This window comes from Eutrigla gurnardus (assembly GCF_963514095.1).
Source record: "Eutrigla gurnardus genome assembly, chromosome: 14".
Taxonomy (NCBI): domain Eukaryota; kingdom Metazoa; phylum Chordata; class Actinopteri; order Perciformes; family Triglidae; genus Eutrigla; species Eutrigla gurnardus.
The window spans coordinates 22,103,213-22,116,801 of NC_139937.1; the positions used below are offsets into that span (position 1 = coordinate 22,103,213).

General features: G+C 44.0%; 1 protein-coding gene across 1 annotated transcript in view; it reads right to left on the bottom strand.

The window, feature by feature from the left end:
- Positions 1-13,589, bottom strand: part of dgkb (diacylglycerol kinase, beta) — a 53,904-nt gene that overhangs the window by 26,302 nt on the left and 14,013 nt on the right. Inside the window, exons 7-17 of the mRNA XM_084027494.1 lie at positions 12,591-12,640; positions 11,750-11,824; positions 10,949-11,068; positions 9,794-9,911; positions 8,507-8,595; positions 8,053-8,169; positions 7,657-7,755; positions 6,751-6,852; positions 4,950-5,023; positions 4,304-4,378; positions 331-416 (exon numbers count right to left, since the gene is read on the bottom strand). Of these exons, the coding sequence (XP_083883620.1) occupies positions 331-416; positions 4,304-4,378; positions 4,950-5,023; positions 6,751-6,852; positions 7,657-7,755; positions 8,053-8,169; positions 8,507-8,595; positions 9,794-9,911; positions 10,949-11,068; positions 11,750-11,824; positions 12,591-12,640 (1,005 nt within the window). The remainder of the gene's footprint in view (positions 1-330; positions 417-4,303; positions 4,379-4,949; positions 5,024-6,750; positions 6,853-7,656; positions 7,756-8,052; positions 8,170-8,506; positions 8,596-9,793; positions 9,912-10,948; positions 11,069-11,749; positions 11,825-12,590; positions 12,641-13,589) is intronic.

Consider the following 13,589-nt stretch of genomic DNA (forward strand, 5'->3'; position numbering starts at 1 on the left):
GTCTGGTCCCAGTCTATTTCAAGAGACGGTTATTACCTCTCTTTGTTTTGATTGATAAAAAATTGAGGCAATTTTTCAGAGACAGAACACATTTTCAAGACCAAATAAAGGCGGCCTGGTGAGGTTTTTTTTCCCATCAAATGATGACTTGTATGTTGTTTTCCAACTCACGAAATCGTCCCACTTTACCACCCTCGATTACGCAGCTTCGGACGTATTGAAAGTGTTTATGTACGAACCGTTAATTCTGCTTTCCCGTCTCACGCCGAACAGCTGCTTTCAAAAGTCGGAAGAAAAACAATTCTGGATGTTCTGAAACGTGTTGTGTACCTATGAAGTCCAGGATCCAGCCCACGGTGCCGTCCCCCCCACAGGCCAGCACCCTGAAATCTGGAACGTCTCTGAAGAAGTTCAGCCTGCAAACAAGGACAGAACATTCATGAGGAGTTATGTTACACAATAAAAAATCTACATCATCGCTTTTGATGTCCAGCTCTTTGAATGAGGGGATTTAAACACACAATATGCAAAATTCATTTTTTTCTACTTGTGGTAGAAATGAAGGTTGTTTTATTGCTGATAAAAAGATTGATATTGGTTGTATTCCCTCTGTAAAGTCTCACATACATCTGTGTTGTAAAATCATTTTAAATGATTTAATACATTTCAGACCTTATTGAGACTCAATAGAAAGGCATTGAGGCGACAAACTGCACATTTGCTGAAAAAATACAGCAAATTTTCCTTTTTTTTAATTATTGTTTTGTTAAGTTTTTGTTGTATGGGCCATGGATCAAATATCTTCATAATAAATATACATCCACCCATCATCGCCACTGGAGCCGATTCCAGCTAATATATAGCTATAATGAGAAATATACATTTAATGTAAATGTTTTTACATTCATTTTAAAGAAATATATATTCAGTGTCATTCACACAGTTTGTTATGAACAACTTTATAATATTTTGATTAAAAATATATAGCAATATTTTCCACATATTCTTTTGTGTAAAGGTTCTTGAGACAAAGTGTGAATCATGTGAATTTTAAAAACCAAAACTGGTTAAAACACCTCTTGAGAAGTGTTATTGCTCCACCTAGTGGTCAGAAAAACACTGTCACTTATTTTTGTTTGTCAAAATAAGGAAACCAGATTATTTATTATGAGTCCTTGTTAATGAATACATTTTTTTAAAGTAGGGAGCTAAAAAGGATTTATTGGTATCAAGAGAGCGTTTGGTTTGTCCCTTCTGGGCTACTGTAGAACCATGATAGACCTGATCTCTGTGTAGATATGAAGGTCTCAGGTGATTCTATGCTCATGGATTATATTTTTAATTCTCCGTATAAATCCCACATACTGGTTCTGTAAAGCATGTTTTACAGTTAACAGGGGTGATGTATTTTCTGAGGGGGACTACTGAAATATTTTCATTATTAGAAACAGCTGATAAAACAGAAGGGTTAAGATTGCCGTATAATTATATGAATCTTTTTCATCTACTCATCTTTAATCTTTATTCTGGCTCTTGTTGCTGAAATAAATAACTTTTTTTGTTCTGGTGTTTAAAGAAATGACGTTTCATCACCCTTTCTCTTGGCAATAAAATAAAGTGTTAAGTGTTCACGCAACAGATCCGTGTGCAGATCAGGTCTACCCCCCCTCCCCTCCTCTAATCCCACAAAATAACACATGTCGCACTGACAATCATTCATTCGTGGAGCTAACCCGCCTGTTGGAGGGCTAATTGGATCATGACAGGCAATGTTCAGGCCAACTTCTTCCGTTCCTTCACAATAACGAAGCCCTAACTGAATGAGCCGGCCTCCGAGCCTCGTATGGCGGGTAAATGATTCGCTCAATTACTCCCCAACTGGGACGGTAAACCACATTAGACGCAAAACAGACGGCCGCCGACATGAAAGGCAACTTTGGGCATATTTGAATACCAAGAAACAAACACTTAATTTGCTGTGATTGCATTAGCGGGGCGGCTAATTGGGCAGCGGGTGTGTGTGTGTGTGTGTGTGTGCGGCTGCTCGGGGCCAGCGGCGTCCGACGCTGACCGCTCACCTCTCTGATGTGTGCGTGGCTGAATGCTAACGAGGTTACGGCGAGGCCGAGGTCATCTCGGAGGAGGAGGAGGAGAAGCTCTGGCTTTGAGGCCAGACATCAGAGAGGTTTCAGGCCGCGCACGGCGTCATCGAGACGAGAGAGACAGAAAACAGTGGAGGTCGAGGTCAGCCCCACTCATGTAGCTGTGAGCATGTCTTTATGATGCACCGACCTGCTGCATTATGGGTATATAAAGTGAGGTAGTATCGAAGGGAGGGGACTGTTGTTAGGGTCCTGAAAGTAAGCGTAAAGCACTGGAGCCATTACATGTGGATTTATGTATTTAGAACCCCAACATGTGTTTTGTCTCCGTTTCTGATTCGATGACGACAATCTCAATGCTGACTGGCTTTTGATAATAAATAAAAATAATAACCTTATTCGAATTTGCAAATATTTTTGCTTCGCTTTTGGTGTGAACGCACCAGCAGTTGGTTTGTTGCCTAAACTTAACTTCCTTTAGTTTATTTTAAAAGTAGAAGACACTTTGCATGCAACGAGCGCACACGACGTCGCTGAAAACGTGCAAAAAGTGACGCTCGGGGTGAGAGGAGCGTCAGAGTTTGAAGCTTCGCAGCTCTAAACAAACTGCATTATTCGAGTGACACCCAGAAACCCGGAGGAGGTCGTGTGCCGCCGTGTGTTGATTCTTTCATAAAGCGACCTAATCAGAGCCAAACAACGCAGCGGCACGGCGACCAGAGGCATTCCTGTATGTTCCGTAGCACCAAAGTGGCGAAGGAGCCTTATGCATGTAAATGATCCATTCATCCTCTTAATCACAGATGTGAACCGCAGGAAACCCGCCGGCAGCCGCGCCTACGGCCCGCGGCGGGCTCCTCGTCTGTATGCGTGATCACATGTGGCGCGTGGAGGGCGTCACCCCTCTCCGTCACGTACGGCCTTATGCATATGGAGCCGCCGCTCGTCGGAGGCTCCAGCATGACGGCGTCGGCTCCGCCGTTCGTTAGCCGAGAACTCACCTCATTTGTGTCTGTGCTGCGTGAGGGAGGCGACTTTAGGGTCCCGTATTAAAGAGAACTCTCTTGCATGTGATGGAGGTTATTATTATTATTGTTATGATCATATGTGAGCATCAACAGCCTGTTTGTAAACAGAAGATCATTAGGAGAATGTGTGATTCGTCTTTCCTTCCTTCGGTTTATTGACGTCGTGATTTAGTATTTTAAAAAACGCAACTTTCACATATTCACATGTATGAAAGTATTTTTAAAATTTATTTTATAACCATATTTCTCATCTTGCTGCAAAAAAATGTTGCAACCTTATTCAATTAAATGCATAATTTGCATTGAATGTATTCTGTCTTGCATATTTTAAAATACATGAAAATACAATAAAGTATTTCAAAAATGCTGAATGAATAAAATAAGTAATAAAAAACATTTCAGTTCCTTCTCTTTATGCAGTGTCATCATCAAGCAGTAATTAACTTGTTACATTTCATCTGAGCTTGTTTTTGATTTAATAGTTTATAATATTTTTTTAGAAAAGGATCACATCACATTTTTCCCGAAGTCTATCTTTAAAAAAGTACTTCCAAGCTCATAAACACACAGCAGCTGGAAACAAATCATCTATTGCTGATGATAAATATAATAATATAATTGTCTGAAAACCATTCTGCCAAACACGTGTTTAAACTTTAATACTTTCTGCTGTTAATACTTTCACTGAAAGGCACATTGTGCAGGATTTGGTGGCATCTAGTGGTGATGTTGTAGATTGCAACCATCTGAATACCAGGCCTGTGATAACGTGAGCCGGCGGCTGCAAAATCGTGGTAGCGTCGCCACGCGGCTCATGTTAATGCAGTTTCACAAGAGTGTCGGAGAACTACGGTGGCCTGCAGGCAACGCAAAAAAATGCAAAGTTCTCTCGCCGGTGTTTAGTTTGTCCGTTCTTGGCTTCTGTAGAAACACGGCGGGCTGAAGACTCTGAATATTATATTCCATTTCTACTAATACAGCCACTGAAACGCTACTCACTGGCCCTTTAAATGAAAACATCGAGTATTATGACGGAGTGGTACCGCTACTTTTACTGAAGTAAAACACATGAGTACTTCTTCCACAGCTGCTTCATGTTGTCTGAATGATGACAGCTGTAATGTATACATGAACCTCTGACCTCTGACCTCCCTGTGTGAACACGTGACGTACCCGGGCATGGGTCCATTCTTGGCCAGGTTGTACACTTGTCTCGGGTTCAGAAGATACTGGAACTTCCTGTAAATCCTAAAGGAGAGAATACGAAGAGAGATCAGAAAACATCAAGACATACTAAAAGAAGAAAATGTGCATTCCGTGTGAGATTTTGTAGCGAAAGTGCCGACGCAGACCCCGCCGTCCAATCGGAGCGCGGCAAGGCAAGGCAGTGGACTGGGCAGCGGGATGGGACATACCCAAAGACATACCCTTGAGGAGAAACCATTAGAAAGACTAATTCATTTTAATTTCAATTTCATTACATCAACTGGCTGATGTCATATTTTGATCTCATAATTTAAACAAATGAGCGCCAGCGTAATAAGGAGTGAATGAATATGTTTCAGTAATAACCCAATTAGCCTCTGGTTAGAGAAGGAGGACCAGCCGGGGACGGTGTGTGTGTGTGTGTGTGTGTGTGTGCAGCGCCGACGGTGACGGTGGTCGGGGTGCTTCGGGTTCACGTTATCGTGTTTCTTACTCTCAAGGAAGCCTGAAGCACTTGGCAGCCAGACGCCACGCCGCTGCCTTCCTCTGCGGCGGCCGACGGCGGCGGCTTCAGAGGCCTCTTGTAGCATGTTGAGACAGATTGTGTACTTACCTCTCTCCCTGCTTCCCCCCGCTCTTCGGATTGACAAACACTAGCAGAGGATGAGTGCCCTCTATTGTTGTGATCTGAATGGGAGATGTCAAAACAAACCGTCGGTGTTTGGAGACTGCAGGATGCTTCACAGGAATTCACTTTCAAGCCATATCCCTCAGACGGGTTGTTTTTTCTCTCTCTCTCTCTCTTCTATCGAGTGCATGCGGCACTTCCAAAGCGATGCCAGTCATCCGATTCATATCACAGCTTTCCTGTTTCATTGCAGAGATGCACGAGTGGTACCTGGATAGTGGTAGAGAGAGAGCTCAGCAGCTCTTTGCCCCCCCCCCCCCCCACCGAGTCCAAATTTAATCTCGTGTTAATTATGATATCTAATTATAAAAAAGGGGGGAACGGTGATAAAAGTCCACAGAAATGTATTTCTGCAGCAGAATTTCAGAAAATAAATCACATAAATGTTCTTTTTTTAATCAGCTGATGTGATATATTCAAAGACACACATGGATGGACCAAAAACCAACGATGACTTAATACCGAGCGTCTCCTCCTGAACACACACATCTGTAAAAACAGTGTGTGTTGATGGTAACGACGGAGCACGTCAGTAGTTATTGGAGGCACAGACGACACGTTTAATCTATTTGTTGATCACAAGCAAACACCAACGGATTAATACCAAGTTTTTGCTCTGGTTTTCATGTTGCAGGTATGAAGGTTTTTCTTGAACTGATCTGAGCTGCAGGTTTGAGTCAGCAGACAGCCGAGGATAAACCAGGACAGGAAAAGAACCCATCCATCTCTCGGCCGATCAATACTCTCAACCTGATGAATCACGATTCACAATTCCGTCCTAATAGTTATTTGTCGCTGCGTCCTAATTGGCAGCGCAGCTCGTCTGGCGTGACGCGGGGAAGGATTTCCTCCCAGTGAATCCGTGGACGGACTGAACCCGCGGCGCCGGAGGCCCAACTCACGACGCTCCGATCCAGGCCCCCCCCCCGACCCCCCCTCCCTGACACAGATGAAGCGCTTAACTCCCCCTGTCTGCTATCCCAGCAGGCCGAGGGTGTATTAATGAGCTCCCTGCCCTGTCCAGAGTGATCCATTACTTCCTGTAATTATAAATGATAATCTTGATTATTATGCTGGTTAGCCGGCGAGAGGCATAGATGGATGGTGACTGGGATACGATTCATCACGCTTCTCTCTGGGCAGACGAGCGGTCGCCACGGACGGCGGCGGGCTTCCATCAGCGGCGCGCCGGCTGTGTCTGATACGTGAGGCGATCGGGGAGGATCGGGGGCAACTGGGGCTCTGCTGGAGGATACGGGCTCCCGTCATGTGTCCCGACTGCAGAGGTTCATTTCAAAACAAGAGGTCTGATGCTTCAGAGAATTAATGTGATGCAGAATTCAGAAGCAGCAGCATCGAGGCCTTTAAGAAATGTGGTTTTTAATCACTACAGTCCGGCTGCTCTTTACTTTTCACATCTTCTCAGCCTTCATTCTGCAGCGAGACGCCTCAGATCGTTGTTAAAGTTAGGGTTTATGACACAATGTGGGTCACGGTTTTACTGTATAAGGAACTCACTCTTCCTCAGGATCAAATCGGGTTGTTTTAGTCTCTGATTGACCACTTGAACTGTGTCTGGTTGTAAAAGGCAATATGGGAATAAAGTTTACTTGCTATGAACTACTTATCATTGAACAAATTGTGCGACAAGAAGCTTTCTTTGATGGAATCTCCCTGTGTTGCACACGAGCCAATCAAAGCCGGAGGTGAAATCAGGACGTCTCACCTGCAGGCCTTGGCCGTCCACGGTGACCGAGTTGGCTCTCTGCATCTTCCCTCGGCTCGACTGGCTGGACCGCGAGTCTTTCCTCAGCGTCGTCTGTCTCTCCTGGGGGTCAAAAGGTCACATGGCAGATCCATTAATGAGCTGGTATCCGCCATTAGGAGGAAGATGTGACTTTAACTCTGATCTATCACGCAAATTTAAAGGAAGTCACTTTCAACAAAGTGCTTTTACATGATTTGGAATATATATATATATATATATACAGTATATATATATATATATATATATATATAGTTGTCTCCAGGGACATGGCTATCATTAAAATGAACAAATAAATAAACGATTCAGTATCTTTCCAACTGAATTTCGTTTTTGGCAGCGTGACGAAGGCTTTGAAACTTATATAAAATATATTTTTTTTATATTACGAGGCTGTAATTTTCCAATAGTTTGACAATTCAAAAAGTTACCTGTAAATAACAACCTAATAGAATTCTGATAACTTCATAGTTTAGTTTATCAGCGGATATTGATTTCTGCTCCTTCTTGAATAAAACTTTAAGGAAATATAATAGACCCACCCAATAAATCAATATTAAAACAATGTCAATAATTCAAATAAACGAGAGGATTTGGTTTATGCTGCCTTTATGTCTGCTGAGAAAACAAATGAATAAATAATCTGGATAATTATTTCTTTGGATCTACTTGATGAGAAAGTTTGGGTGCGGTCTTTCCGCCTGAAGCTGGCTTGTAAATAAACAAGGTAAAATAAATGCACTTTTGCCATTTCGGCGCTCAGCGGGAGAACGCCGGCTGACGATTGCATCCTCCAGGTAGCGGTGTCAAACATGGTTAGCCCCCGTCAGAGACAGGACGGCTGGCCAGCAAGGAGCCCGGACTCACCAGGACCACGGGGCAGATGGAGTTCGGGGGCAGGATGTGATCCTTCAGGGGTCCGCAGTCACACTCGGGTTTCACGTGGGAGGCACACTTGTTATGGAGCTGGAGGAAGTGGAAGCAGTTATTAACAGCCGACGCGTGTCACACGCAGCACACGTCGAAAAGTGTACATTTTCAGCTATACGCTCAAGGATTTATTTGCATTACACGTGTCGCTGCAACTGTTTTTTTCTCTCTTCTGTCTTCGATTAACTTGCAACCACAAACAAGTGTTTTCAGGGTGTAAATTGGCGGGATGACTTGTGAGGTATCCGAGGTGCTAAAACGAAACCCTAAAAAAACAAGAAACAGTGGGAATATAATAAGGAGGTGGCTGCCTCTCCTCGGGTGGCGGCTTACCGTGATTTGACACCACACACAGTGGAGCCCAGTCAGGCCCTGGTAACACTTGACGGTTTTGTGACACTTGTCACACTTGGTGGGGCAGTTCCCTTCCACCCAGAAATGATGCATTACCTGCAGAGAGAGCAAGAGACGGCGTACGGGGAGGAGGAGAAGTGAGAAAGGAAAACACGGTGCAGAAAACAACAAGACATGCACAAAGAGACAAACACAATCAAAGACAGCGAGACGGGAAGAAAAGAGAAGGGAAAAAAAGGCACAGCAGAGAGAGTCAGGAAGGCCGGCGAACCACGACGTCTGTGTCTTTAAAGCGGGGTTCGGTAATTAGCAATGCTTAGCAGCAGATTAGTTGTTTTAATTCCATTAGAAGAGGAGAAGCCCTTCATCCTGAGCCGCGTGGAGCATCGCTGAGCCAAGCGTGCTGATGGGAAAACACTCCAATTGGACGCACCTCTGTGTTTTTCTTGGATTTGACGTATGTTTTGATGCAAGATGGCGGCGCGCGAGCCACGCAGCGCTCGTGGACCGTGTACTTGCAGACTGGTGGGAGAAAAAGAAAAGAGGGAGGGGGGAAAGGCAATCTAAGACTTTCAACAGGGACACGATGGAACACAGAGGAGAGAAAAGAAGCTAAATCAGTTCTAAGTGATATTCACCGGGCTTTGAGTCCTGGGTTTGTGAAAGCCGTGCTGAAGGTGTCACTAATATTTTGCGACTCTATTGAAACAGCCATTGAGTTTTATAACAACAGAATTTAAAAAACATAAAACAAAGTCTGTTAAGACTACTGTGGAGAGCCTTGGTTGCATTTTTCTTAAGTTTATATCATATTTATGTTCTTCTTTATTTCCCTCCATAGCTTTTGACACCAGGAACTCTTGGCTGAATCTCAGGCTTCATATATTTTAAAGTAAAAAAAAAAAAGATAGTTTATGTAAATTCGAGCCCAGGGTAACACCTGCAGCACCGGGGGAACTGCAACACATTCATATAGCAGATAGCACCTTACAAAGTGCTTCACAAATAATACAAAACAAAAACAAAACACATCAAACTAATTATTCATTTTCAGGAACGATTTGAAAGAAATCCACGAGGTTCCAAGATAGAATTTTAACATGAAAAATATTCCAGAGATTTGGGGCCCTGATTTAGTTTAACCAGGCAGCAACCTCACCAGAAGTAAAGCCAAATTTAAAGTGCCTTAAACCTGCATTCTCTCTGCTGGCCACCAGGGGGCGACTCCTCTCTGGTTGTATAGAAGTCTATGAGAAAATGGTCCTACTTCTCTCTGCTGGCCACCAGGGGGCGACTCCTCTCTGGTTGTATAGAAGTCTATGAGAAAATGGTCCTACTTCTCTCTGCTGGCCACCAGGGGGCGACTCCTCTCTGGTTGTATAGAAGTCTATGAGAAAATGGTCCTACTTCTCTCTTGATGTATTATCTCAGTAAACATTGTAAACATGAGTTTATGGTCTCAATCTCTAGTTTCAAGTCTTCTTCAATCCAGCATGATGTTCATTTAGTACATTATGGTCCATTTAGAGTCCACCAGACCAGGAAGCAGGGTAAAGAGTGAATTACAAGAGTCAATTCTTCGTGAAAGACTTTCTTACAGAACGATGGGAAAGTAAACAGAACTGAACTCCCTCTCTAGCATTAAAGGCGCTGGGTTTGTGTCACTAAAGTGTGAGAGTCCCGGGCCGGTTTGTCGTAGACGTGGAAGTGGACTACTCACACGAGCAGCAGAGTCCCTGCTTGCCCAGACCGATCAGCATGTTGAGACACAGGTTACAGTAGGCCGGCTTGTTGAAGTGCTTCAGTCTCCACACGTGTTGCCCGTCGTCTTTAACGTTCTGCAGCCACACACACACACACACACACACACACACACACACACACACACACACACACACACACACACACACACACACACACACACACACACACACACACACACACACACACACACACACACACACACACACACACACACACACACACACACACACACACCACTGATTAACCGCTTCATTACATCATTTAATGATCTGATGGGAGATGTATTTGTCATTACGCTCACTATTTGTTTTTTCATATCTTACATTCGTTATTACAGCTGAGACAGACGACAGTTGTCTCCGTCGTCCCTTTGCTGCAATATTCATTCATAAAAAAAATGACACTTTGTGGGGATTTCTGCTGAAGCTGGTCGCATGATTCCATCTAGTGGAACAATTGGGAACTGCAGGCAGAGCTGATCATTGATACACGTGTGCATTTGACATGATTGTGCAATATACTTGTTTATTGCTTCCGTTTATCCTTATTTGTGGTTTATTATTCTACTAAACTTCCTCTTTCTAGTTATTGTATTAGTCACTGGTGTTATTATTACTCCACTTTATATATTTGTACCCTTGCAATTATTCTCACCTTGTTTAAATTTACTTATACTATTTAAGTTTACTTATTTTACTAAATCCCAGAGGTGGAATGTAATGAAGTACAAATACTTTATGATTGCACTTTACTTGAGTATTTAACTTTTCCTCCCTACATTTAAAAGAAATATCTGTACTTTCTACTCCTCACATTTTCAAAACAGACTCATTACTTTAGTTTTAATGTATTTGAAGCCCAAATACATCACCAGGCCCAGCAGGACTACCATCTAATGGAGGTGGTCTCTCTGTGGACTCACCGTCTCCAGGCCCAGCAGGACCACCATCTAATGGAGGTGGTCTCTCTGTGGACTCACCGTCTCCAGGCCCAGCAGGACCACCAGCTAGTGGAGGTGGTCTCTCTGTGGACTCACCGTCTCCAGGCCCAGCAGGACCAGCAGGCCCAGCAGGACCACCAGCTAGTGGAGGAGGTCTCTGTGTGGACTCACCGTCTCCAGGCCCAGCAGGACCAGCAGTGGGATGGTGGTCATGCCTCCCTGGATCCACTCCTCCAGTGAAACTGTGCCATCGCGATCGAAATCGATCTCCCGCATCATGTCCTGGAGGATCTACGATACCGACCAAGACAGAAGGAGACGTTTCCACAGGAGTTGTACATTTTAAGAGGACTTATTATGTTTTTCTTCCCTTTCCTTGAGTGTATCTAGTAGTTGTGCATGTAAAATGTCTCCAGAGAGCCAAAACCTAAAGTCCAGGTCCAAAGGGAGTTCCTCTCCCCCACAGAATCTCTGCTCATTTGTTTCCTACGTAAACTGGTGATGTCACCAAGTATCTCATGAGCATAATATCTGTCCAGCCTAGTTAGTCCCGCCCTCACACAAAGCTAGTAAGAGCCCCGCTGAACATGTAGTCTCCACGTGAGAAAACAAACATAAACGCCCTTCCTCTGGACTTCTAGAGGAAGAGGAGCTGAAGAACAAGAGGCTGAGATTCATTTTCATCACTATTCCTCAGCAGAACAACTCCTGGTATGAGGTTCTGGTGAGGGGACGTTGATCAATCACAGCAGACTGGGCTTTTTGGGAGGGAGGGGCAGGAGGTCTGCTGCAGCACAGTTGGGATGGGAAAAATAAATGAAAGCGTGTTCTCGGAGGAACCCGAAATAGAAGTGAAGGAGCAGAAGTGTTCGTCTTCAAGTTTCTTTTCGTGTCATCATTTGGTGATAAAGTTCAGTTAGAAAAATGTCAGAAAGCTGAAGAAGCAGCGACCGGGTGAAATGTGTCTCTTACTGGTTTCAGCTCGGTCACGTCCCACTCCAGGTACTCGGCGACGTGCATCATCTGGGAGATAATGTGCTCCAGTTCCTGCAGCGAGACCACAGACAGTCAATTACAGGCACAGAAACACTGTATTTACCTTTCTGTATATTGCAGCCTTACAAGCTGATGTCGCTAAGTGCCGCTGGTGTGAATAGGCTGACAAACAGCACGTAATAGCAGGTCTGGGATCGTTTTTCTACATTTGCACAGAGAGAAACAAAGGCAGCGTGGGAAGAGCTCCGAGGCTGATGGTTTAATTACAATGGGGTTTTTTTGGAGGGAGGGGTGATGTTATTAGAGAGTGGGATACTGAATCACTGTGATGCACTTTTTAAGACGTTAAGTACAAATCAAGAGTTAAAAAAAAATACTTCAAATTGTTTTATTATTCTCTTTTGGGTGCTTTCTGTCCTGTTTTCATTCCTCTCTCTCTCTCAGCCAAGAAGGGGATACTTTTCTTTTCATCCCTTTCTTTTAATTTGTTGTTGTTGACATACGGGGGCTTTTCTGTTGCCTCTTATGTTTATAAGTTGTTAATATGCAGCCCACGTATTCTCTTTTTTTAAAAAGTAATATTGTTATTCTTATAACTTTGATTATTATAATCTGTATATGCATTAACGTGTTTCTTTTACCTCATCGGCTTTGGAAAAGTAAATTAAGTCCTCCTAAGAGTAAATAAATAACCAGTCACAGCTCCTCCATTGTGATAATATATTAGACAAAACAAAACATTACTTCAGGAATTAGGGAATATTTTATTTTGCCGTTTTCAGGTGAAAGTTGTTCTTAAAGAGGAGGAAATATTTACCGAGCTGTCCAAAGATCCGTTCCCATCAGTGTCATAGAGGCGAAACATAACTGTGGAGGAAAAACAGCAAAGGTGAAACAGCAGCTTCAACTCTGTGTGCAGCAGCGTTAACTCTGTGTGTGCAGCAGCGTTAACTCTGTGTGTGCAGCAGTGTTGCGGCAGCATTAACTTTGTGCAGCAGCAGTGTTAACTCTGTGTGAGCAGCAGCATTAACGCTGTGTGCAACAGCACTAACTCTGTGTGTGCAGCAGTGTTAACTCTGTGTGTGCAGCAGCATTAACTGTGTGCAGCAGCTTTAACACTGTGTGTGCAGCAGCATTAACTCTGTGTGTGCAGCAGTGTTAACTCTGTGTGTGCAGCAGCATTAACTGTGTGCAGCAGCTTTAACACTGTGTGTGCAGCAGCATTAACTCTGTGTGTGCAGCAGCGTTAACTCTGTGCGTGCAGCAGCATTAACTGTGTGCAGCAGCATTAACTGTGTGCAGCAGCATTAACTCTGTGTGTGCAACAGCATTAACTCTGTGTGTGCAGCAGCATTAACTCTGTGTGTGCAGCAGCATTAACTCTGTGTGTGCAGCAGCATTAACTGTGTGCAGCAGCATTAACTCTGTGTGTGCAGCAGCATTAACTGTGTGCAGCAGCATTACCCCTCCAGCCTTTGAAGTCAACATTAAAGCATTAAAGCAGGTATTGGCGGTGACGCCGCGGCGCTCACTTTCTCCATGAAACACGTTTTACTTCCTCTGTCTGCAAACACAAAGTAAAACCCAGATCTCTGCCGTTTCAAGCTTCTGAACACGCCCCAATTACCACTCAACTGTGTCACCATGGAAACAAACCACATCAGCGTGTGATTGGCTGACCTGGCTGCAGATCATTCATATAGCAGAGGGCGGATGCCGTTGACATCATAAGGAGTTGACGTCAGATGGCGGCTCGTCAAACCACTAACGAGCACCTAAGTGCTGGTTTCCTGAGGGGGGGGGCTTTTTGGGGGAG